Genomic DNA, 27,576 nt, shown 5'->3' with positions numbered 1-27,576 from the left:
CTCAGGTCTTCCATTTCCATCGCATCTACTCCCAGAATGAGGCTGTCCTTTCCAGGACATCAGCGATACCGCCTTTCTTCAATGAAGGGATTTCCCTCCCTCCACTATTAGTGCTGCCTTCATCCACATCTCCTCCATTTCCCAAACATCTGCACTCACCCCATCCTTCTGCCGCCTTAACAGTGATAGAGTTCCTCTTGTCCTTACCTACCATCCCATGAGCCTCTGTTTCCAACATGTCATTCTCAGCAACTTCCACCATCTCCAAAGGAATCCTACCGCTCCCCCAACCGCCCACTCTCCTCAGGGCTCCCTCCACGATTCCCATGTCCATTCATGCCTCCCCACTTATCCCTCTCCTGGCACTTATCCGTACAAGCAGCCAAAGTGCTACCTGCTCATTCACCTCCTCCCCCACCTCCATTATTGGCCGCAAACAGTCCTTGCAGGTAAGGCAACACTTCACTTGAGAATCTGCTGGAGACGCCTATAGTGTCCTGTGCTCCAGATGTGGCCTCCTCTACATTGCCGAGACGTGCCGTAAATTGGGGGACCACTTCATTGAGCGCCTCCACTTCATCCACCAAAAGCAGAAATTTTCAGTGGCCAAGTATTTTAATTCTAATTCCCATTCCTGTCCAGACATATCGGCCATGGCCTCCTCTTGTGCCATGATGAGGCGACACTCAAGGTGGAGGACCGACACCCAAGGTGGAGGACCGACACCTTGCATTCCATCTGGGTAGCCTCCAACCTGATGGCATGAATATCAACTTCTGCTTCCAGTAAAAAACATTTCCACCCCTCTCTCTTCTTCTATTCGCTAATTTGGCCTCTTACTGCTTCTCACCTGCATTTACCTCCCCCTGTGTCCCCTCCTCCTTCCCTTTCAACGATGGTTCACACTCCTTTCCTATCAAGTTCCTATTTGTCCAGTCCTTTAACTTTCCTACCCACCTGGCTTCACGTATCACCTTCTAGCTATACTGTTTCCCTCCCTCAACCTTTTTTAATCTACATGTCTACCCCCTTCCTTTCCAGTCTGAAGAAGGGTCCCAGCCCGAAACATCGACTGTTTATTAATTTCCACAGGTGCTTCGTGACCTGCTGAGTTTCTCTAGCATTTTGTGTGTGTTGCTCTGATTTCTGCCTGTTTTGGTGAGTGATTCTCAGACTGCCTACCCTTTTTAGGACACTGCTTCCAACCATGGCCTGAGAGACCACAGCTGTAGCATGTCATCTCCTTTACTCTCTATGTTTATTCCAGCAGTATCTTGCTAGGTGCCCTGATTGCTGGCACACAGACCAAGTCCCTTGTGTCTTCACAGCAGCTACATCCACTATAACTGCGTTCTGACTTCTCGTTCCCCTCCTTCGGTCTGTCTCTCTGGCCCATGATTCTATCGCTGGGTAGGTCGATTCCTCTACTCTCCCCAAATCTAAAACTTCCTGGTGGGCTGAGTTCAGGCCTTCTTTCTGCATTTTCAGGAAAACTGGATCATCCTACCTTGGATTGTCCAACCCTGAACACTCCTCATATGCTTGATATTTACGCTCTGCATAATTTATGGCAGGCTTATCAGTTCTCTGAACCATGGACATTATCATTCCCCAATTACTCTCATCTCCCCTTAGTTGCTGCCTCACTTCTCCCTTAAAGAAGCGATATCTATCTTCATTACTGGTATTACCGGTAGTTGTTCATGTACCATGCTGCACTCCCTGAGGCATACTATCTCACATATTCCTCGGGCATTTCACTTTAACCAACTCATGTATACCTTCGGGGTGCATCTAGCTAATTTCAATCATTTCCTCAAGCTTGCACCAAAATTCTGAATTCCTATAAGCAGCTTTAAGTGAGGGCAGCTCAGACAAAATGCTCTGCTTCTTTTCAGGGGTGAGGGGCGTGTGAATGGTAGTAATCAGTGACGAGACCTGGCTGCAGTCATCAAGCTTCTCCACCTGCTAGTGTCTGACCTCAAAAGGTGTCATCCTAATATCCTCTCCCTCAAATATCTTCACACTAGTTCCCATCCTAAGCAAAGTTAAAAAAAAAGATTAAAATTATACAATACTTAACTTAAAACTTGGAGAATGTCCTCTGCAATCTTCAGCTTTTGTGCCACTAAACTCATGATGCTTATTGTATTCCCTTGCATTTAAGACTCTTGTCACCAAGGTTTTAGACTTATTCTAAAGCACACAAACACACTCTCAAGCAAGTATGCTACTATACTGTTACCCGAATGAGTATACACACACTCCTCTGGCATCCTGAACCGTCAGGAACCACCTTCTACAACTACCCAAAGATATCCGGTCCCTTACATAAACACACATACACACACACACCTTGTATATCTACCAGTTCAGCTCTCTGCTGTATTTTTTGATGCTTCAGGATCTGAACAGATGTAAATGTGGGTGCTACTCATAAAAACACTTGCCCTCCCCTTATGCTGCTTAAGTCACTGGCCACACAGTGAGCGATGGACTTATCCTAGATGAGCCCCCAAATACATCACATTTTTATACTCTGAAGATCAAAGTTAACATTAGGTGATTCAATATAACTTCAACAGTTACAAAATTGTTTACTTCAATACTTTAGGTTGACAAATGATTCCTTTGAGATACATAGTGGAAGCACATTGTAATTGCTAAGACACATCTAAAGGTCCAAGTGCTTTTAGCAGAAACTAATTAACACAAATATTTTAAAAACTTTTGATGACCAAGAGACAGACACCAAAATCTATGTTGTCAGGGCTGTCTCTGAGTACACAAAAATCATTGATTGCCTATATGTGTGATCATGTTTGATATGCTAAGTGACAACATCTGCCTGGTCTGCCAGCTTGAACTACGTTTGTAAAGTCACAATAGTGTGAATAACTTAGCTGTGTTGTCTGGTTGGATGCAAGCCAATTAACACAACCCCATTGTCTTAAAGTTTGAACTCATGCATCTGCAGACGTCTCATGGTCAACATATCTTAGTCTGTGGGATTTTAACTTCAATTTACTGCTTGCAATTTGTAACTTAAAAATGAAGGCTGATTCTTGCTTTAATTAATATTTGCTATATTGACATAACTCCAGAATACTCCAAAACAATCCAAATTTAGCAGCCATTTACTTAGTGCCTTCATTCGTTATTTATATAAATCGTAAAAAATTTGAGGCATCAACACCAATTCCAGTAGCACACCTCTCATTACAGCCAAGAAAAAAAGACCTATTTATGCCTCCTGTATGTTTCCTTTAAGTTGGCCAATTGTATATTCATGTTGATATATTATCTCCTGCATTATGAACATTTATTATCCACCATAACCTTTGATATAGACCTGAGCAAATGCCTCTAGGAATCCAATTATGTTAAATTCATGGGTGTTCCTTTATTCACAGCATGTTATTTCTTTAAAGAGCTCCAATAAATTGGTAATACATGATTTAGTATAAAATAAAATCAAGTCTGCACCACTGAAGTTCAAATATTGTGAGCAATTCTGAACCATTGCATAATAAATGTTTTAGAAAAGTAATAGAACTTTAACTGTACAAAAATGTATATATTTTTTAAGTGTCACGTTAGAAATGTCTAGAACATAAGACTCATTAGGTCCAATATATTCTAAGCAATTTTTTTTGTTAATTTCAATACCTGCTCTTCTTTCTCTACTTTAAACAGCAATCTAAAATGCTCCATTAAGGTTGCAGGAGTCTTTGAAAATATACTGTACATGTTTTTATTCCGAAAGGTAATGTGTTCCTCACTTTTAAACAAGAACTGGAAGATGCATATAAAGTGTATTGTGTCAACTATGACAATATCCTCCTACTGGAATCAATGTATAAGAAGAATGAACATATTTGGAAAGAAGTTCTGGAAACTCTGACCGCAGTAAGGTAAGAAACTTGAAAACTCTTATATAGTTATATTTGTGAAGATTTAATTTTTTAAATATGTATATGTAGAAATGCATTAATTCAAAGTTCAAAGTAAATTTATTATCAAAATACATATATGTCACCATATACAACCTTGAGATTCATTTTCTTGCAGGCATATCGGATAAATCCAATAACCATAATAGAATCAATGAAAGACCGCTCCCAATAGAGTGGATGACCAGTGTGCAAAAAACAGCAAACTGTGCAGATACAAAAGAAAAATTAAGAAATAATATGATAAATAAATAAGCAATAAATATTGAGAACATTAGAAGAAGAATTCTTGAAAATGTGTGCAGAGGTTGTGAGAATAGTTCAGTGATGGGGCAAGTGAAATTGAGTGTAGTTATCCCCTCTGGTTCAAGAAGCTGATGGCTGAGGTTTAATAACTGTTCCTGAACCTGGTGGAATGAGGAAGCTCCTGTACCTTCAGCCTGATGCCAAAACAAGAAGAGAGTGATGGGACATATGTACAGTGCTCCTTCAGTTAGCATCTTCTGGATGTATCATGAAACCATATATTTCACTTCTTTTATGTCCTTTATGTGTGTTTTTTCATCTTGAATGTGATTCTGGAACTGTTGGAGCTTGTGAGTTGCAGTTTGGAGATTGTTTGCAGTCTCCAAAATGATTCTGGGAGGTAGATACAGCGTGAATGAACATCATTGTGGGAAGGCTGTGGGGTGGCACGTGAACCAATGCTTGACTCTATTTTGCCAATTAAATCTTCCATTGTTCACCGATTAAAGCAACCAGGGAGATTGAAACATTGAGGTGAATGAGCAAGATGAGTGTCAGCTGCCTGCCTTTTGATCGTTGGTGGGATCACTCTGCTACGAAGAGGGGAGGTTGCCTTTTGATCGCTGGTGGGATCACTCTGCTACGGAGAGGGGAGGCTGCCATTTGATCGCTGGTAGGATCACTCTGCTATGGAGAGGGGAGGCCGCCGTTTGATCGCTGGTGGGATCACTCTGCTACGGAGAGGGGAGACTGTCATTTGATCGTTGGTGGGATCACTCTGCTATGGAGAGGGGAGGCTGCCTTTTGATCGCTGGTGAGATCGCTCTGCTATGGAGAGGGGAGACTGTCATTTGATCGCTGGTGAGATCACTCTGCTACAGAGAGGGAAAGGTCTGCTGCTGGGCCCGGAGAATGTTACCCAGGTTTTCTGCGTTTTGGATATGGACTTGGTCTATGGACTTTTTTCTGTCTTATTGTTTTTTTAATATATTCTGTGTTTTTTGCTGGATCCTTCTTGATTTTTTGTGTGTGGGGGAGAGGGATTTGGGGGTCAATGTGCCTGTTCCATTTTTGTTCAGCTTTGTGCGAGGAGGAGGGATTTGGAAGTTGATGATCATGCCACAGTTCTTTTCTTGGTTTCATGGCTATCTGGAGAAGAAGAATTTCAGAGTTGTATGCTTTGATAATAATAAGATGATCCTTTGATAACCTGGGTGGTGGTGGATGATGGATCCCTGATGATGGATGCTGCTTTCGTTCAACAACACTCCATATAGATGTGCTCATTGGTGGGGAGGGCTTTACCCCCGTGATGGACTGGGCCATATCCTCTACTTTTTGTAGGATTTTGCATTTATGGCTATTAGTGTATCCATACCAGGCTCTGATGCATCCCTTCAATATACTCTCCACCACACATCCTTACAAGTGCATCAAAGTTTTAGATATCAAGCCGAATCTATACAAACTTCTAAGGAATTAGAGGTGCTGCTGTGTTAATAATTGTACTTACTGCACATGCTGGGCCCAGGACAGGTCCTCTGAAATGATAACACTGAGGAATGTAAAACTGCTGACCCTCTCCACCTCTGATCCCCTGATGAGGACTGGTTTTCTCCTCCTGAAGTCAATAATCAGCTCCTTGGTCTTGCTGACATTGAGTGAGAGGTTATTGTTATGACACCACTCTGCCAGATTTTCAATCTCCCTCCAATTATGCTGATTCAGCCTACAGCAGTGGTGACATCAGCAAACTTGAAAATGGCATTGGAGCTGTGCTTAGCCTCACAGTCAATATAAACCGAGCAGAGCTCGGGGCTAAGCACACAGTCTTGTGGTGCACCTGTGCTGATGGAGATCATGGAGGAGATGTTGTTGCCAATCTGAACTGACTGGGGTCTGCAAATGGGGAAATAGAGGATCCAATTGCACAAGAAAGTGTTGAGGCCAAGACCGCCAAAGTGAGAGGTTAAAAATCTCAGTGAACGCTCCAGTCATTTGATCAGCACAGGTCTTTAGTACTCGGCCAGGTACCCCTTCTAGGATGGGATATTTTCCAAGGGTTCTCCCTCCTGAAGGATGGGCTCACATCAGCTTCAGAGACTGAAATGACAGGGTCATCAGAGGCTGTAGGAGTTTTCAATGGTTTCTTCATGTTTTTATGGGCAAAGTGAGCATAGAAAGTACTGTGTTCATCTGAGAGCAAAGCCCCTGAGATAGACTGGCTGGTTAAGTATTGTTGTAACAACAGCCTTGCATGCAACATCGGTCAGACCAAGGAACCAACTGTGGAATTCAGGAAGGGAAAGTCAGTAGAACATCCACCGGTCCTCATTGAGGAGTCAGCGGTGGAAAGGATGAGGAGCTTCAAATTCATGGGTGTCAACATTGCACAGGATCTATCCTGGGCCCAGTGCTTTGATGCAATCATGAAGAAGGCATGCCTTGATTGGCACCCCGTCCACCATCCCACTTTTTGCACCAGCAGTGCACCATGAGAACAATATGTATCATCTAGGTGCACTGCAGCTTATTATGTCAAGTATTGTGAAAACACCTCCCTAATTCCTGACCTTTAGCATCAAGAAGGACAAGCAAAGCACGTCTATGAAAACTGTCATCACCATGGGGCCTCCTCTTGATGCAGGAAGATAAAAATTACTGGGCCTGCCAATGAAACCTAAATCCTGTAAGTGAATGAATGTGTCGAAAAAATATCCCGCTCCTATGCTTTTGATCCTGTTAAATTCTATAAATTAAGCACAATTCCACACAGTAGCCACTGGGTGGCTCTTTGAGACAAAGGTTTAACTCCACTAGTTATTTGGTCATCTTTTACTCGATTTTATGCTTTGATTAAATATGACTGACTTTTTTGAATCGCTAAGATTGTGCTTGCTTACCTAAACTCCAGTGTATTCCTTCTTCTGCAGACTTCAGAGATCCTTTCTTTTCTGAATACTTTAAAATGGAGAGACAGATTAAACTTCTCTATATTAATTAAACTCTCTCCTGATGTTATTCTAGTGGTGCATAAACATAACAGGAAGTATAATGAATATTTTGTTAAATAATATTTAGCTACAAATTAATCAGTTTGAATTGAATGTTAAATCATATGATACCATCATTTTGAAAAGGTCTGAAAAGAAATCAACATTACAAAGTCTGACATAGGGAAATACAGTTTCCTTATTTAAATCATAGTTCATAGTTGTTTACTGTTCATTTATTACCATCAATAACATTCAATTTTCATCACTTTCAAATATATATAATGCAGGTTACAGCTAACCTTATCACTATATGACATTGAATGGAAACACTGGGCTTTTATCAACAAGCAGGTGCCTCATTGTCTAAAAGTATTTTGCTAACTCTGGAGGATACACGCAGAGAAGACCAGTTTTGATGAACAAGTACATGTACTTCAGTCCACCACATTTCCACTGTTGCTGATCCGTAATCCCTTGTATTCTTTTGGAATCTAGGTGCTGCTGACAAACTCAGCAATTATTGCCCAAAAACAATTTCCCCAGAGGAGGTGCTGGTGAGTTACCTTCTTGAGCTGCCACTTTGCTTTTGGTGGAGGTTCTGCCCCATGTGTGGAATCCCAGGGTTTTAAACCCAACAACAATGAAGGACTGGTGATAAATTTCCAATTCAAGGTACTGAATGTCTTGGAAAGGAACTTGCAGGTGAAGTGTTGTCATGTCAGCTGCCCTTGCCTTTGCTGTCAGAGCCACAGAATTGGGAGGTATCAGCAGAGTGATTTGAAGTAGCTGCTGAGAATTTCAAAGGTGGAACGTGTTAGAGTCACAAAGGTAGAGAAAACTCATGTTCAGAGTGATTGATGTTGTTTCTTGCACAATGTCAAACTCTTTGAGAATTAAACACTCATTCAGGTGAATGAGGAGAATTTCATCATACTCCTAATTTATGCCTTTTAGATGGTGAAGAGGTGTTGGGTGTTAGGAAGTGAGCTTTTCCATTGGATACCCAGTCTCTGATTTGCTCTTGTAACCAGAGTATTTATGTAGTTGGTCCTGCTGTGTTTGTGGTGATAACCCAAAAGGTTGATTGTAGGTGAGTTGGCAATGGTACTTCAGATTCTGATTTTTTTTAAATCATGTGCATGGAGACATAGACTGAAATGTGCCTTTTGTGTTAACAACCAACACTCCTAAGGATGTGCTGGGACAGCCTGCAAGTGTTAGCACATACTCTGGTGCTAACATAGCATGCCCATGATGCCTGACAAAATGACTTAGGACACAACAAAACAACAGCAAAACAAGCCCATTTCCTCTATCCTACCACCCACCCACACAACTCCAACTCCAGAACCGGCCTCCCATCTCGAATGTCCAGGCTTCAGCCACTGGGCTCTTGATTTCTGATGGACTTTCATGCTTTGATTTTCAGTATCAACTTCTGGACTAGCTGATGACAGGAACCGGATCATCATGCCTTGTTCTCTGGGCCTACTGACTCCGGTCTGACCTCCAACTCCTCCACATCCCTGTCTTTAAACTCCAACTTGACCCCTAACTTTCCCCTCACTGTCCCCAAACCTATCCCTCGGAACTTCAAAAACAACCAAGTCTGAGCCATGATCTCAGTGGAGACCACAGCTCGGTGGCATTTTACTATTGAAGATTAGTGGTTGGTAGTCAGAAATTCCTTTTATTGGAGCTGATGATTGACCAACATTTCTGTGGCATGAAAGGTGCTTGCCACTTTTAAATCATGATTAAATGTTGTCTAGGTTAGCTGCAAGCAGGAATGGGCTGCTTTTTTCTTGGGCAATTGTGCACTGTTCAATATCACTATTATTAGCAAACATCATCACTCCTAACCTTATGATAGAAGGATCAGCTGAAATTGCTTGGTCTTAGAATACTGCATTGGTGCCCTGGTTTTGGGATAAAGAACCTTTCACAACCACAACAATTTTTAAAATTTATTTGTAAAACCACTAGTGTTTTTCCCTTTGATGCCATTGACAAGTTTTACCAGAGCAACTCAGTGCCTTTTTCAGCTAAGTACTGTCTTGAAATTAAAGGTAATTACTTTCACCTCAGCTCAGGAATTCACTCTCTGGTTTCTGTTTAATCTAAGGATGTGATAAGGTCCTACACCAAATGGTCCTGGCACAATCCAAACTAGGCATCAGTTATTAAGTGGTAGTGAGGTTGTTAACTTATCAGATTCTTTGTTTTGGTAGTGCCTGCAAGAAGATGAATGCAAGGTTGCATACAGTACACACACTTTAATAATAAATTTGAACTTTGAACTTTAGTAATCCAACATCTTAGAATTTGAAAGAAGTTTATTTAAAATGGGCATACCTACAAGTACTAGCAGGTTGCCCTCGTAATGTTAATGAATATTGGGACCCAGATTTGCTTTGGCTTTGGACTTCCAAGTTTGTGGACTACTGATAACAAAGATCCATTATGTGTCTGTAAAATGATCATAACCTGTTTCAATCCTCAAAAGATTGAGTCTACCCCATTGCCCCATTATCACCATGATATTATGGTGAGAAGGCGGGGGAGTGGGACTAAATGGGAGAATGGATCAGCTCATGATAAAATGACGGAGCAGACTCAATGGGCTGAATGGCCGACTTCTGCTCCTTTGTCTTGTGGTCTTATGGATATCTGTTTCAAGGTCTGTGCTGCTGATCAGTCATTGAAGAAGTGTTAATCTACTGAGGATCAATGTTAGTTTATGATTGACATGCCTTCTGTTAAATCATAAAATTCAGTTATGTTATCTTGGATGGAGAGCAACAAAAAAGTCCATGAGAGACAGAAATCATGATTGATCGCAGTTGATAAACAGATACAATTATGTGTGGAGGGAGAGACAGAATAAATATAAAGCAAGTGAAGATTTATGAAAAGCTCAGTAACATTACAGAATACTTTCATTTTGCAGTTGATTTGTATCTGTGAAACATCAGTAACAGCCCACAATTGTGACGCAAAAAGGATTTTGTTAAAATGATTTTTTAGTATCAGTTATGAGACCTGACTAAAATGTCAGAGTAAGTTCTCTCCACTTTCTCTTTTAGGTGGTTTTACTTAAATAGTGGCAGCAGATACCTCACTCATGTTACTGATGCTAGAAAAAAATAATGACATTCCTTACATTAGTATGATAGAACAGAAAAGCTAGTGGTATTTTTTCACTGTTGACATTTTCAAATGAAATAACAGAAAATAAACCTTTTATTGTTCTTTACAATTTGCAACATTTCTAGAAAGCAATTGATTTCCACATTCTCGTCCTTCTGCTGAAACTGTTAACTCATGCTGAGTTTTATCTCTTGAACATAACTAGACCTTCAGACATTCGTTGGTCTATTCTCCATAAACACTAAAAGTGAGTTATCTGCTATCACAATTTAACATGCTCTTTTCGACATACCCACATTTCTACAAGTCAAGAGAGCCACTAGGATCAGAGAAATAGCTGATTGTTATGTCAGTGGTTGTTTGGTGGAATAATACCACCCTAGATATTATGTCAAGCTCAAAAGTCCAATGTTTCTATTACAGGTCTGTTATTCTAGAGATATGCTGTTCAAATCCCACCAAAGTACTAGCAAATATGTTTAGTTAATTAAATAAATTAACTGCAATATTAACTGTGAAACTACAGATAATGGCAAACAATACACCGCTTGCCTCCCTTCAGGAAAGGAAAGCTGATACTCTTACAGGGAAAACAACAGGAATTCTGCAGATGCTGGAAATTCAAGCAACACACATAAAAGTTGCTGGTGAACGCAGCAGGCCAGGCAGCATCTCTAGGAAGAGGTGCAGTCGACGTTTCAGGCCGAGAACCTTTCGTCAGGACGAAGAGCTTTCCTGACGAAGGGTCTCGGCCTGAAACGTTGACTGCACCTCTTCCTAGAGATGCTGCCTGGCCTGCTGCGTTCACCAGCAACTTTTATGTGTGACTCTTACAGGGAATACTGTTTTTGACATACTAGTTTACAAATGAAATGCTGTCCTGCCTCTGTGTTGCTTCATGACCCATTGAATCAACTGTACTAATATTATTTCAGACCAATGTTACATTTAAAGGGCTATCAGTAGTGAAGCTTCATAAAAAATATTAAAATTACTAAATGAAACAATACTCTTTCAGTTCACAGTACTGTGCAGGACTCTTAGGGACATACTGTGCCTATGAGGAGTATCAACCCCTTAGAAGATTTCGTATTTTATTGTTTTACAATATTGAATCACAGTGGATTTAATTTCGCTATTTTGACACTGAACAACAGAAAAGACACTTCCATGAAAACAAATTTCTACAAATTGGTCTAAGTTTATTACAATTATTAAACACAATAATTGCATAATTACTCCCCCTTTCAAGTCAGTACTTAATGAATGCGCCTTTGACATTAATTACAGTCTTGAGTCTGTGCGGATAGGTCTCTATCAGCTTTGCACATCTGGACACTGCAATTTTTCCCCATACTTTTTTACAACACTGCTCAAGCTCTGTCAGATTGCATGGTGATTGTGAGTGAACAGGTCTCTTCAAGTCCAGCCACAAATTCTCAATTGGATTGAGGTCTTGACTGTGACTTGGCCACTCCAGAACATTAACTTTGTTGCTTTTAAGCCATTCCTGTGTAGCTCTGGCTTTATGCTTCAGTTCATAAGTGGTGATAGAGATACCCACATGGTGTGTTGCCTCCCAGGTGCCATGGTACGGGATGTCTTGGATCGGGTGCAGAGTACAGAAGGGAGAGGGTGACCAGCCAGAAGTCTTTGTACATGTTGGTACCAATGACATAGGTAGAAAAAGGGAGGAGGTCCTGAAGAGAGAATTCAGGGAGTTAGGTAGGAAGCTGAAAGGCAGGACTTCTAGGGTAGTAATCTCAGGATTGCTGCCCGTGCCATGTGCTAACAAGTGCAAGAATAGCATGATCAGGCCTATTGATGTGTGGCTGAGAGACTGGTGTACGGGGCAGGGCTTCAGATTCCTGGATCATTGGGGCCTCTTCTGGGGAAGGTATGACCTGTACAAAGAGGACGGGTTACATCTGAACCCAAAGGGGTCCAATATCCTAGCCGGCACATTTAATAAAGCTGTTAGTGGGGCTTAAACTTATTTGGCAGGGGGATGGGTACCAGAGTGATAGGACTGAGGAAGGGGAAAAGAGAAAGAAATCAAAGATAGCATGCAACAGAGATTATAGAAAGAACAGGCAGAAGATGAGGCTTAATCAAAGCCAATGGCATGAGTTACAGGGCAATAGAAGCATGGTGCAGTTAAAACAGAAAGCAACAGATACTGGACTGAGAGTGTTGTATTTGAATGCACACAGCATAAGGAATAAGATGGACCATCTTGAAATTCAGCTACAGATTGGCAAATAAGATGTTGTGTCCACCTCTGAAATTTGGCTAAAGGATGGCTGCCATTGGAAGCTGAACGTCCAAGGATATATGATATATTGGAAAGATAGGTTAGTAAGCAGAGGGGTGGTGTGGCTCTGTGTATAAGAAATAATGTTAAATCATTGAAAAGAGATGACATAGGATTGGAAGGTGTAGAGTCTTTATGGGTTGAGTCCCTATAAACCTCCATCCCCCATCAAGAGGGCCTTACGTCTCCCTGCTTCTTTCTGGACAATAGATCCAACTACTTCCCCTCCACCACCACTCTCCTCCATCTGGCAGAACAGGTCCTCACCCAAAACAATTTTTCCTTCGGCTCCTCCCAATACCTTCAAACCTTGCATGGGTCTTAGCTACGCCTGCCTTTTTGTCGGCTACATGGAACAGTCCATGTTCTAAGCCTATACCGGCATGGCTCCCCAACTTTTCCTCTGCTACATCAATGATTGCATTAGTTCTGTTTCCTTCACCCATGCTGAGCTCATCGACTTCATCAACTTTGCCTCCACCTTCCACCCTGCCCTCAAATTTACTTTTTCTGACACCTCTCTCCCTTTTATCGATCTCTCTGCTTACATCTCTGGCAACAGTCTATCTACTGATATCGTTTATAAACCCACTGAATTCTCACAGCTAACTGAACAATACCTCTGTCACTTGTAAAAAAATAATGCCATTCCCTTCTCTCAGTTCCTCTGTCTCGCATCTGCTTTCAGGATAAGGCTTTTCATTGCAGAACAACTGAGATGTCCTCCTTCTTCAAAGAAAGGAACTTCCCTTCCTCCATATCAATGCTTCCCTCACTCCAATCTCTTCCATTCCATGTATATCTGCCCTCACTCCATCCTCCTACTGCCATACCAGGGATAGGGCTCCTCTTGTCCTCACGTACCATACCACTAGCCTCTGCATCCAGCACATAATTCTCTGTAACTTCCGCCATCTCCATCTGGATCCCACCACCAAGCACATCTTTTCCTCCTCCCCCCCCAACTTTCCACTTTCCCCGGGGATCGGTCCTTACACGACTCCCTTGTCCGCTTGTCCCCGCTGATCTCCCTTGCGGTACTTATCCTTGCAAGCAGAACAAGTAACAAGTGCCAAACCTGTCCCTACACTTCCTTCCTCACTATCATTCAGGGCCCCAAGCAGTCCTTCCAGATGAGGTGACACTTCACCTGCAAGTCTGTTGGAGTCATCCAGTGCTCCTGGTGTGGCCTCCTGTATATCGGTGAGACCCAATATAGATTGGGAGACTGCTTTGCCAAGCACCTATGCTCCATTCGCCAGAAAAACCAGGATCTCCAGTGGCCACCCATTTCAATTCTACTTCCCATTCCTGATCCCATTCCGACATGTCAGTCCATGGCCTCCTCTATTGCGGTAATGAGGCCACACTCAGGTTGGAGGAGCGACACCTTATATTCTGACCGGGTAGCCTCTAATCTGATGGCTCAAACTCACTAATTTCTCAAACTCCTGGTAATTGCTCGCCCCACCTTCTCCTTCACCATTCCCCATTCCTCTTTCCCTCTGTCACCATATCTCCTTACCTGCCCGTCAGCTCCCTCTGGTGCTCCTCCTCTTTCTCTTTCTTCCATGGTCTTCTATCCACTCCTATCAGATACCCCCTTCTCCAGCCCTTTATCTCTTTCACCCAATCACCTTCCCAGTTCTACTTCGCCCCTCTCCTTCTCCCAGTTTCACCTATCGCCCACCACGTTATACTTCTTCCTCCTCTCCCCTCACTTTCTTACTCGACTTCTCCCCTTCCTTTCCAGTCCGAAACGTTTCTTGGCCTGAAACATTGACTGTTTACTCTTTTTCATAGATACTGCCTAGTCTGCTGACATTTTGTGTCTATTGCTACCAATAGCATAATGCTCTTGATTAATAAATTTAAACTGCAGTTAGTATATTGAATGGTTCAGATTGAATATATAGCTGATGATTTTCATCCATCAGCTATAGAATATTTTTTGAAGCATGTCACTCTTCTGCTGCCTCAACCATAAAAGACGATTTCCTCCTCAATAGTTAATTAATATTGTTACTATTTACCATTATGGCAAATTTACTCCTTAAAGTGAATTAATTGATTAAGAGGTATTATTATGTCCCATGTTTGAGAATTGTACAATAGAAATTCAGGTCCTTTCTTTTGATTAAAGTTCTACCAAGCAAATTTATAAGTTAATATTTTAAGTATTCATTTAAGGATGAAAAATAAACATGCAACTAAACAATTTTATGGGTCCTGCTCCAGGCCTGTAGAGGCCAAAGAAGGAGCATGTTTGTTAGTGTGGAGATAAATTGGTTTCTCTTTACCTGTTGAGCCAAATGTAATCCAACATATTAAAAGCAAAGTTAATCGCATATTAAGTTTTCAAATTTGCCAGTGGCTTGGCTTATTGCAGAGACTCCTATTGAATAGTAATAGCCAAGGCTTTTCTTAACAATTGCCTTGGCAGTGTTTTCTCTGTGTGATTTCTCAGCATCATAGATGTAATCTTATTTGACAGTTTATCTTTTGGAATTTTTTGGAAGTAGTATAAGAAAGGTGATATTAAGATGGGGTATTTTAAGCGGTTAGATGCCATCTTCATGTATAAAGAATAACCAAATATAAAATATAATTTCTATCTTTTCCCAATAGGTCAGACACCGGTGCCATGGAATTGACTTTCTACTTGGTGATGCCAGTCCAGAGGATATTGAAATATCAACTGCTTTTAGAAACTATGTTGAAAAATACACCACAATCAGATGAAGGTTATGCTGCACTAGAGAAAGCTATCAGAGTTATGCAAGAAGTTAACATTAATATCAATGAATACAAGGGACAACAAGAAGTAGGTATGAACCACCTTCTATTCTTTCAGCACATTTGCCTCCTCCTAAAGGCTTCCACATCACCACTTTTTCTTGTTATGGTTGTAGGTAAAGTTAGAAGCAGATCATTGCATTGATAATATTGCCAGTGCACTTTGCAAGTAAGCCATAAAAGGAGAAATTTGTCCTCGGTTCAAATAGCATAAGTCATTAAGATTATATCAAGGAAGTGGAGAAGCTTCATGTTTTGTCAAATGCAATTTTTGTATTCATTTTTGGAAGGTGCTAGGCTGTACTGTAAGGCTCACAAGAGTGCAGGCATTCATAAACGACACATACACACGTCTGTACAAATACCCACCTGGCAATTTCCAGACATTAGTGCCCTTTGAGCAATGAAACTACCGCCAGTGAGGATTGTTATTCAGATGTCTGTGCAGTTTCCACTGGACTTCTGGGAAAACTCTGCTACATCTCCTCCATTTAATACATTGTGCAGTCATTCTCCTTGGCAGTAACTGAAAATGTAATGCGTCATGATCCTTTAAGGGCTGCTTCCTAAGGTCAGAGTCATATTACTAGTGACCTCTATGCTCCTCAGAGTAGTGTTACTTGAGATAGCATACTAGCTTTGTTTTGGAATTGGTGCTAATTAATTTCATATTTTTGTACCAATAATGGAGAGATTATTATCAATAAATCCATAAATGGTATGCCTAAGTTCTTACTGTTTTGGATTGCATGATTAACAGCAGAAGCTGCTGTTGCAAGGTTTATATTACTGTTTTTTTCCACTCTCCCCCACCACTTCTCCTTTGCTCTTTGATTGTAGCTTCAGAGAGCACGAGGTTCTGCCAAGTGGAACAATCATGAATGAAATCCTCTCAAGACTGTGCAGGCCAGTGATAAAGCATTGCCTGTTTGTGTGCAGTAGAATTTCTAATTTAGACTCTTCTCACAGAGTGTGAGGGTGACCTGGATTTTGACTTTGAGAGCTGTACAAGCATTTCTTTTTCTTTGCCCTTAGAGATTTGTCAAGCAAGGCCCCAGTACAAATCCTTTGGGAAGCACCAGTTGCTTCCAAATTGAAGTAATATCCAGTATCTATTCCATCTGTCTTCTACTACCTAACTAATGAACAACAAGTTACTTTAAATTCTTTGAGTTTATTTTTTTTTATCAAATGTTCCTTGTGTGAAGGGCTTTGAAAGCCTTTTCTTCAAACAAAGCAAGATCCTAAAGAGATTTACAAAGAAGAACATTTTGAAACCAGTGAGATGAGGGCCTAGTATACTAGATAAAGAATGACAAAATCTACACCTTCAATCACAGATAACATGAGTATAAATTTGTTTGGAGTAATATTGATACCAAGGATGTTATAGAAGTCAACTTGAAAAATAGTGAAGAGGCGATGAAGAAAATTGTGGTGGTGGCACTTCTATGGACTTCAGAGAGAGTTTATGAGAGAAAGAAAATGGAAGCTAAAGTGACAAAATAAGAGAAACCTTTTAACAGTGAAGAATTGGAGCTCAGTTTTGAGGGAAAGGAGTCTTTGATAATAGAGTCATAAGCTATACAGCATGGAAACAGGCCCACTGGCCAACTCATCATGTGGGCCAATGTACTTACCTAAGGTAGTTCCATCTGCCTTTGTTAGTCCTATACTTTTGTAAATTCTTTCTATCCATGTACTTGTTCAAATAACATTTAAATGTAATAATTTAACCCATCTTTACCATTCCCTGTGGTAAAGGCGGGTTAAATTATATACGAATTTTGACAAGGTTCCCCATTATGGGTTTACCCAGAAAGTTGTGATGCATGGGATCTAAGGAAACTTGGCTACATGGATTTGGAATTGGCTTCCCCACAGAAGTCAGAGGGTGGTAGAAGATAGAGCATATTCTACTTGGAGGTTGGCAAACAGTGGTGTTCCACAGGGACCCCCATTCTTTCTGATAAATTATTTGGATGAGGAAGTGGAAAGGTGGTTTAATAAATTTGCAAGTGGTATGTAATTGGTGATGTTGTGGATAGTCATAGGTTACAACAGACAGGATGGAGAGCTAGGCTGAGAAGTAGCAGATGGAGTTCATTTTGGAAAAGTGAAATGATTCACTTTGGAATTTCAAACTTGAAGGCAGAGTATAAGGTTAATGGCAGCAGAATTCTTAGCAGTGTGAGGAACAGAGAGATATTGGGATCCAAGTCTGTAGATCCTTCAAAAGTTACTGTGCAAGTTGATAGAGTGGTTAAGGCTGCATATGGTATGTTAGTCTTCATTAGTCAGGTGATTGAATTTAAGAGCCATAACGTAATGTTGTAGCTCTATAAAACTCTGGTTAGACCACACTTGGAGTATTGTATTCTTTTCTGCTCACCTCATAATAGGAAAGGTGTGGAAGCATTAGAGGAGTTGCCAAGGAGATTTACCAAAATGCTGCTTAGATTAGGGAAAATATCCTATAAGAAACGCCTGAGTGAGATAGGGCTTTTCTCCTTGGAGCAAAGCAGATGTGAGATTACTTGACAGAGGTGTACAAGATGATGAGAGGCATAGATAGAATGGACAGCTTGTGCCTAACTCCAGGACAGTAATGGCCAATACCAGAGATATCCAATTAAAGTGGATGCAAGGAAGTTGAGAGGAAGTGTCGGAAGTATATATATATATTTTTTACACAGTGGTATGTGCCTGGAGTGCACTACCAAGGATGGAGGTAGAGGCGGGTACACTAGCAACATTTAAGAAACACTTAAATAGGCAGTAGGATGTAAGGAAAATGGAGGGTTATAGGCTATGTAGGAGAGAAGGGTTAGATTGATTGTGTAGCAGGTTTACGTTGCTCAGTACAACATTGTGAGCCAAAGGGCCATACTGTGCTATATTGTTCTATATTCTATATCCACCATTGTATGTGTGGAAAAACTTGCTGATAAGCTCTCCTTTAAATCTGTCCCTTCTTACCTTTAACCTATGCCCTCTAGTTTTAGATTCCCTTTCTATTGGATAATGGTGGTGAAAATCTGCCTTGCCTGTGCATCTCATGATTTTTTAAAGCTCTGTAAGATCACAATTCAGCCTTCTTTGATCCAGGAAACACAGTTCCAGCCTAGCTGGATTCATCAATATCCTTGTGAATCTTTTCTACACCCTCTCTAACTCAATCACATCTTTCCTAGAATCCAGTGACCGGAACTACACTCAGTATTCCAGGTGCGCTCTCACCAATGATTTGGTTACCGAACATCGACTCTTGTGTACCATACCTATTAAAGGCAAATGGGCCGAACACCACCTTTACCGTCATGTTTGCCTGGCATCATCCTCAGGGAACAAAACATCTGTACCCCTGGTTCTCCTTGTTCTGCTGTGCTCACCAGTGTCCTGTCATTCACGTTGTAGGTCCTGATAACACAAACTGAGAAGCTGCTTATCTTTGCAATATAGAATTGAGGCAAAATTCGGCTGGAAAGGAAGAGCATCAAGAAACAGGCATTGAAAATTCTGTAGAAGGAAAGACAGCACAGTGGTGTATCTAGTGGAACTGCTGGCCCTAGGATCAGAACACAGGTTCAGTCCTGACTCTGGCTACTTGGAGTTTGCATGTTATCCTTCTGATTGCAAGGGGTTTCTTTGCTGAGTTCTGCTTTCCTCTACATCCCAAAGATGTACAGGTTAGTAGGTTAATTGGCCTCTATAAGTTGCCCCCAGTGCATAGGTGAGGAGAAGAAACTGGATCTGGCGGGAGCTGATGAAAATAAGGAGTTTTTTAAAAATGGGAATAGTAGAGGCAAGTGGCTGATTGTTAGCATCAACAAAATGGTCTGAAGGTACCTGCTTTCATTCTGTAACACCCTGATTCAATGAATTAATGGCAGATAATATTTGCAAATAAGTAAGGATATTGAATTTATAACTTAGGAAATCTGGCATCTGCTCAGTTTCTAATTGCTATTGAATATGCTCGCCGTAGAAATGAGCTAGACCTGGCACAGTAGAACCTGGCAGTGAGGGAGTCAAATTGACATGGGTGAAGTTCTAATGATATCCTGCAATATTCTGATAGCAGATGTTATATCTGGCAAGCAGTTGTCTTTAGCTGGGTATTAGATCAGTGAAAGGCAAATGCTAGGAACTGTTTTGTTGTTAATGTTTTATGTTTCTTCCAATTCTGACAGCAAGCAAATATATCAAAGCAGAAAATCTTTCTATAAAGGATTCAATATGCAGAATAAACACACATTCCATAGTAAAGAAGGCATCCAGACTCAGTCAAGTTATTAAACATGAAGCTGGAATTCTTCCAAAAGTAAGTTGTTTGCCAGCATAAAGAAATACATATTTTTGCAGTGCATACAAAACCTGTGGTGATCTTGGTTAGTAGCATTGGAATATACTCTGAATAAGCTGCTTGATGAACCCGGTTTTGTGATAATGAATTAAATCTTTTCAGAATAACAGGAATCTGATTCAATTTACCCTTGATAGAGTTTGGACTTCTGTGCTTTTCCAAAGGAGACAAGTGACGTATGCAATACTTTGAACGTTAGCTGATGTGTGATATGATTCAACTTAAATATTTCTGTATTGTTTGTATGATTCAAAAATAACTGGAAACAAAGTCAAATTCCAAATTCATGAACTACACTGCTTCAATAGCATGCATACATTTTGTATACTGTGCATCAGTGACGGAGAAGATGAGAATGTATAACCTTTTACTGCCAATGCATATATACTTAAAGAGATAGCTAATAATTAACTGAAAATCTGGTCAAGATTTATTTTTGTTTGGCAACAAGATATGAAATTCTGTACCTTGACTATGAAGCTTGAATCCTCATCTCTATTATTTATCATTTGAAACAGTTTATGAAAATGACAAACAGCATTACTGAATAATTCTTGGCCCAGATGTACAGGGGACAAATCCACAACATGAAGTGCTAAAATGGAAGCATAGAAAACAAAATAGTGTTCATAGCAAAACTGCATGTCTCTCCGTGTTTTCCATGATTGCTGGTTTAAGTCATTTGCTAATATTCTGTTTTTGAGAAGTATTATTAAGATTATTGAGTGTCTTGATTGTTGTGATTTAGTATAGTAATGATGTTACCATATGCTTTATCTAAATAAGTTTTTGTAATCCTTTGAGTAATGCAAGTGCATTATGGTGATAGAGAAGAATGATAGATAATTGTGAGTACAAGTTGTTCTATTAAGGGAATATATGGTAACTAATTCATGTTAAATAAACAAGAGAAAACCTGCAGATGCTGGAAATCCAAGCAACACACACAAAATGCTGGAGGAACTCAGCAGGCCAGGCAGCATCAATGGGAAAAAAGTACAGTGAGGTTTTGGGCTGTAACTCTTCAGCAGGACTGGAGAAAAAATCCTGAGGGCTAGATTTAAAAGGTGGGGGAGGGGAGAGAGGAACACCAGGTGATAGGTGAAACCGAGAGGGGAAGGGATGAAGTTAATATGGGAAGTTGATTGGTGAAGGGGATACAGGACTAGAGAAGGGTGAGTCTGATAGGTGAGGATAGAGGGCCATGGAAGAAAGAAAAGGAGGGAGGAGCACCAGAGGGAGGCAATAGGCAGGCAAGGAGATGAGGTGAATGAGGGAAAGGGGATGGGGACTGGTGAAGGAGAGGGTGGGGGGGGGGGCATTACTTGAAGTTCGAGAAATCAATGTTCATGTCATCAGGCTGCAGGCTACCCAAACGAAATATAAGGTTTCGTTCCTCCAACCTGAGTGTGGCCTCATCGTGACAGTAGAGGAGGCCATAGATTGACAAATCGGAATCTGGATGGGAAATGGAATTGAAATGAGTGGCCACTGGAGGATCCTGCTTCTGGCGGATGGAGCATAAATACTTGGCAGAAGTCTTGCAATCTACGTCGGTTCTCACCGATATACAGCAGGCTACACCGGGAGCACTAGACACAGTATTTGAGGGTGAAGGTGTAGGGGCAGGTGTAGCACTTGTTCCGCTTGCAAGGATAAGTGCCAGGCGGGAGCTCGGTTCCGCTTGTAAGGATAAGTGCCTCTCTTCCATTTCACGCATGTCTGCTCTTACCCCATCCTCCTGCCACCCTACTAGAGTTCTTCTTGTCCTCACCTGCCACCTCACCAGCCTCCGTGTCCAGCACATAATTCTCCATAACTTCCGCCATCTCCAACAGGACCCCAACATCAAGTACCACCCCCCCCAACTTTCTGCTTTCCGCAGGGATCACTCCCTATGTGACTCCCTTGCCCATTCGTCCCTCCCCACCGATCTCCCTCCTAGCACTTATCCTTGCAAACGAAACAAGTGCTGCACCTACCCCTACAACTCCTCCCTCACTACCATTCAGGGCCCTAAATAGTCCTTCCAGGTGAAGCGAAACTTCATCTGTGAGTCTGTTGGGGTCATATACTGTGTCCAGTGATTCCGGCATGGCCTCCTGTATATCGGTGACTCGACATAGATTGGGAGACTTCCATGTGTTACGTATCCCGTAACTGGGTTGCCAAACCAGCAGAAATGGATCACTTAGTTGGAGTCTGGATTACTGGAACTAAGAAAGTTTTATTAAAGAAATAAGCAACACAGTACTCTAATCAAAAGGATAATAAATGCAACAGTTCAGCAATGATAAACACACATGTACACAGAACTAGGATAATAGGATCAATCAAGCTCTATCGCAGTCTAGGGGTAAATGACCAGTTTCAAGTGATGCAAAGTTCAGTTCAATTAAGTTCAGTTCAGTTCACAGTAATCACTGTTGTGCTGTTGGGGGCGGGGTGGGGGGGAGAGAGAGAGAACGAATGAATATTCAAATCGGATTCCAAACAGACCTTCGATATTCCTCGCAGTCAGCTTTTGGGCGAGCCCTTTGTAATGTCTCCTGAGGTCACCGACTGTGACCCCTCCGTTCCAGATACGATCGTTCTTCTGCGGTGAACCCGGCAGCCAGGCAAGGGTGGACACACACATCAGGTTCCCGCTGATCCGTACCTTTCTGTCCTGTGCGTCTATGGCTGGTCCCGCGACCAGACCTCCAAAAACTCCCACCAACTAGTGGGAGGGCACACCGCTTTCAGGGTCTTGTTACCTCGTGGAGTCGTGTGTCTGTTGCCTTAGCGAACCTGTCCCTTTTTATCCCCCTGCTGGGGTATCGCCTGTCCATCACATTTCAAACAGTTCAGGGTCCAAAGCCCCCGGTCTCTGACAATACTCGGAACTGTGTCTCCTTTCCGTTAATACCTCTCGTCTCTCATTAACATCTCTGAAGGTTCCCCCATTGTCCTCTTATCGGCATCAATCTTCTGATAACTGGCTTTTTTTGTCACACATGCCAATGGATATAATGCACATGGCTCATCATCTACCCTTTTGTGACTTTAAAATAGCATGTTGAGTTGGTTCGATGCTTTAACACCTAATGATTACAATTCCAATGTGTGAGGCTTCCCGTACTCCTATTTCCGACAAGCGAAATTTCATCAACATAGGTGCTGGCCAGTCCTGTTCCCCCTAGACTGTACTAGTTTCCTATTTTGATTCAGCAAGGTGAATAAAAATCAAAGTCTTGTTTTTTAATCATATTCTGGTATAAAATATCAATGAAATACAGTATTGTGCAAAAGTCATAGGGATATGTGAAACAATTCTGTAAAGTGAAAAAGCATTCACATATAATGAAATGAAAAGTTTATAAATATCAACAAATTTACTATAAGGAGCTGTAAACAGTAAAAAATTAAATCAAATCAATATTTGGTGTGACTATTCTTTGCCTTTAAAGCTGCGTCAATTCTCTTAGGTATACTGTCATGCAGTTTTATAAGAAAATCGGCTGGGAGGTTGTTCCAAGCATCTTGGAGAACTTGCCACAGTTCTTCTGCAGACTTCGGGTTCTTGCTTTCTTCTGTCTTTCCAGGTAATCCTAGACAGCCTGGATGATGTTGGGATCAAGGCTTTGTGGAACTCATACCATCTATTACAGAATGCCCTGGTTTACTTTTTGCCGAAGATAGTTCTTTATGACTTTTGCCATGTGTTTGGGTTCATTGACCTGCAGCAGAATGAAGTTGAGATCAATCAGATGCCTCCCTGGTATTGCGAGATGGATGAAGAATCTGCTGGTACTTCTCAGCCTTGAGGACTCTATTAATTCTGACCAGATCACCAACTCCATTTGCAGAAATGCAGCCCAAACCTGTAAGGAGCTTCTGCCATGCTTCACTGTTGGCTGCAGACACTCATTCATGTAGCAGTCTCCAGCTCTTCTAGGGACACACTGCCTCCTGTAAGAGCCAAAAATTTCAAATTTTCACCCATCAGTCCAGAGCACTTGCTCCCACTGTTCAGCACCTAGTCCTTCTTTTTGTGTGTAGGCGAGTCTCTTGCCTTTGTTTCCACTTCAGAGGAAACCTTTGCTTTCTGGCAGCAACTCTTCCATGAAGACCACTTCTGACAAGCCTTCTCCAGACTATAGGGGGTTGTAAAAGGGTTCCAGTGGTTTCTGTGAACTCAGAGCTGAGAGCTGTGCTGGACTTCTTCCGATTTAGAAGGGACATCAGCTGCACTCAGTTTCCATGGCCAACCACTGTATTTCTAGTTCTCAACCTTGCCTGTTCTTTGTAACACACAAAATACTGGAGGAACTCTGCAGGCCTGGCAGCATCTATGGAAAAGAGTACAGTCAACATTTCGGGCCGAGACCCCTCAGCAGGACTGGAGAAAAAAAGATGAGGAGTAGACTTAAAAGGTGGGCGAGGAGAGAGAGAAACACAAAGTGTTAGGTGAAACTGGGAGAGGTGAGGGGCGGGATGAAGTAAATAGCTGGGAAATAGATTGGTGAAAGAGGTACAGGGCTGGAGAAGGGGGAGTCTGATAGAAGCGGATAGAAGGCCATGGAAGGAGGAAAAGGGGGGACTGGTGAAGGTGAGGGCAGGGGTGGCCATTACCGGAAGTTCGAGAAATCGACCTTCATGCCATCAGGTTGGATGCTACCTAGATAGAGTATAAGGTGTTCTTCTGCCAACCTGAGTGTGGTCTCATCGCAGCAGGAGAGGAGGCCATGGATTAACACATTGGAATGGGAAATGGAATGAAAATGGGGGGCCACCGGGAGATCCTGCTTCTTTTGGGAATAGAGCATAGATGCTCAGCAAAGCAGTATCCCAATCTACGTCAGGTCTCACCGATATACAGGAGGCCACACTGGGAGCAACAGACACAGTATATGACCCCAACAGACTCACAGGTGAAGTGTCACCTCACCCGGAAGGATTGTTTGGGGCCCTGAATGGTAGTGAATGAAGACGTGTAGGGGCAGGTGTCGTACTTGTTCCTCTGGCAGGGCTAAGTTTTTTTGTGATACTTGGGAAAAACTTAGACAGCAGATCTTGAAACTCTAGTCTGCCTTGAAATTTCTACTAGAGAGAGACCTAGCTGCTGCAAGATGGTTTTCTTCTTTTTATGATAGACTAAAGACAAAGATTATGATGATTTGCTATGCTCATTCTTGCCATGGTATAAGAATTGATGATTTGAAGGTTAAACAGTCATATCTGCCACGTTCTCACCTTTTAGTTTGGTTGTCCTTTGCTCAGTTTGATTCCTTCTACAACTGTTTCTGTTTCAGTTAATCAGTTTAGTTTGTTCAACTCATTATGCCATTGATCATTAGCGTCTGTTTCTTATCTTTGATTAATCATACACTGGGCTGTATATCTACAAAATAATCAGGTTTTCATTTGAAAAGTGGTCTATTACTTAATATGTTACTTTCTTTAGCGAAATACTATTTCTCTGTAATGTTAAATGTTAATTTTTTTGGAAATGAATGTTTCGAAATCTAAAATTTGCTCTTTTATACTGACACACTAATGCAGAAGACAAAAAATGAACATCTAAAACAATATTTATATTAAAAATCTCAGAACCTAAGACTTTTACACAGTAATGTATATACTTGTCTAGAAACTGGCTATGTAATTCGATAATGTTGAGTTGGATTAACCAATTAATCTGATATATAGTTCTTTGACAACATATAGTGGAAAACATGTAATGAGAAACAGCTGTTTTATTTTATAATTTAATGGTTTTCTTCTGTTTATGATAGACTAAAGACAAAGATTATGATGATTTGGTGACGCTTTTCAACATAATACAAAAGGATGTAACAACATTGAAGAAAAATACAGGGAATTACATAACAAATGTGGAGGTAAGAAAACAAATTTCTTTATATATTCCTTTTCTGACTTCTTATGCTATTTTCATGTTTGCTTCCATCCTTCTTTGCCTTTTACCTTTAGAACCATAGAACCATAGAACATTACAGCACAGAAACAGGCCTTTTGGCCCTTCTTGGCTGTGCCAATCCATTTTTCTGCCTAGTCCCACTGACCTGCACGTGGACCATATACTTCCATACACCACTCATCCATGTAGCTGTCCATGTTTTTCTTAAATGTTAAAAGTGAGCCCGCATTTACCACTTCATCTGGCAGCTCATTCCACACTCCCACCACTCTTTGTGTGAAGAAGCCCTCCCCAATGTTCCCTTGAAACTTTCACCCTTAACCCGTGTCCTCTGTTTTTTTTCTCCCCTAGCCTCAGTGGAAAAAGCCTGCTTGCATTCACTCTATCTCTACCCATCATAATTTCATATATCTCTATCAAATCTCCCCTCAATCTTCTACGCTCCAGGGAATAAAGTCCTAACCTATTCAACTTTTCTCTGTAACTCAGTTTCTCAAGTCCCGGCAACATCCTTGTAAACCTTCTCTGCACTCTTTCAACCTTATTTATATCCTTCCTGTAATTTGGTGACCAAAATTGCACACAATATATTTGGTCCTTTCTTTCATTTTGTTTCTGTTATGTTCTTTGTTGACATGAAGGCTGAATTTGACCCTTTAAGAATTACATTTATTTTCTCAGTGCCCAAGTCTACCCTTGCAGAATCAATCAAAATGATGCCTTCCAAATTGGTGATCTCTTTTCTTTGATAGAATATCCAAATACCACTAGAGGCAATACCCAATCTTTTGTATCCCACCTTATATGCTACCTTCTGGCTTGATGATCCATCCTCAACTCTAGGTCCTGTGTTCTGTAATTATTTGTTTTGTTGGCTACAGAATTGAGAACATCTACAATTCTCATGCTTTGATAACAAAAGTGTCTTCATATGTCTTGTCACAAATGAGAAAATCTGCAGATACTGAAAATCCATGCAACACACAAAATGCTGGAGGAACTCAGCAGGCCAGGCAGCATCTATGGAAAAAAGTGAACAGTCAACGTTTCAGGCAGAGACCCCCCTCTCTCTCTCTCCGTCTTGTTTTACGGCAGTTGGCATCCAGTTTAATGGTGCATTACCACCACCTACTGCTCCGGAGTGTGCAACAGACTTGCGTTCTAAATCCCTTCACCCAATCACACACCCACAAATACCCTAACCTACATTTTATCCTCCCATCTTTGCCCATCCTAGTACCCAATTCCTGTTTATCTGTCATATCCTATAGAAACCCCCTGTACCCCTTAAGAAAGCTAAAAATACCCCAACCTGTGCTCTCTCATTCATGCCCAGCAACCCTTTTAATGTGAATTACTGCACCCCCAATTCCCTTAGCTTAATTCTCTTCATCTCTCTCTGTATCCCATACTTCCTGCAACTCAGAACTACATGTTCTACTGACTCCTCTTCCTGACATTCTTCACACAATCCTGTCTGGTATTTCCCTATCATTTTCAATGTCTTGTTTAATGCACAGTGTCCCAGCCTTAACCTAGTCCACACAATTTCCTCTCTTCTGTTTCCATTACCTACCCTAGTACCTGCAACACTCTTTTGTATTTGATATAAATGTCTCCCTTTCCCCTCCCTGTCCCATCTTTCTTGCCACATTTGGTTGATTTTTTTCCCAGATTATGCACTTAAACTCTGCTTTACTGATACTAATGTGCATTTCTATATTTTCTTTCTTTAACGCCCTCTTTCCCAACTCATCCATCCTCTCATTCCCCTTCATCCCTACATGTGCTGGAACCCATAGAAATTTTACCCGGCCTCCCTGATTTGCAATTCT

At 41.3% G+C, this 27,576-nt stretch overlaps 1 protein-coding gene across 7 annotated transcripts in view; it reads left to right on the top strand.

The window, feature by feature from the left end:
• The window catches only part of arhgef37 (Rho guanine nucleotide exchange factor (GEF) 37), a 123,019-nt gene that overhangs the window by 58,520 nt on the left and 36,923 nt on the right, over positions 1-27,576 (top strand). For 6 of the 7 annotated variants that reach the window (XM_072263743.1, XM_072263745.1, XM_072263749.1 and 3 more), the window contains 4 exons: positions 3,767-3,914; positions 15,288-15,487; positions 19,649-19,779; positions 25,599-25,703. In XM_072263743.1, coding sequence (XP_072119844.1) covers positions 3,767-3,914; positions 15,288-15,487; positions 19,649-19,779; positions 25,599-25,703 — 584 coding nt within the window. The remainder of the gene's footprint in view (positions 1-3,766; positions 3,915-15,287; positions 15,488-19,648; positions 19,780-25,598; positions 25,704-27,576) is intronic. The other variant, XM_072263744.1, reaches the window with a different exon arrangement.

This window comes from Mobula birostris, chromosome 7, assembly GCF_030028105.1.
Source record: "Mobula birostris isolate sMobBir1 chromosome 7, sMobBir1.hap1, whole genome shotgun sequence".
In the NCBI taxonomy this organism is placed as follows: domain Eukaryota; kingdom Metazoa; phylum Chordata; class Chondrichthyes; order Myliobatiformes; family Myliobatidae; genus Mobula; species Mobula birostris.
This window is presented reverse-complemented; position numbering and strand designations above follow the sequence as displayed.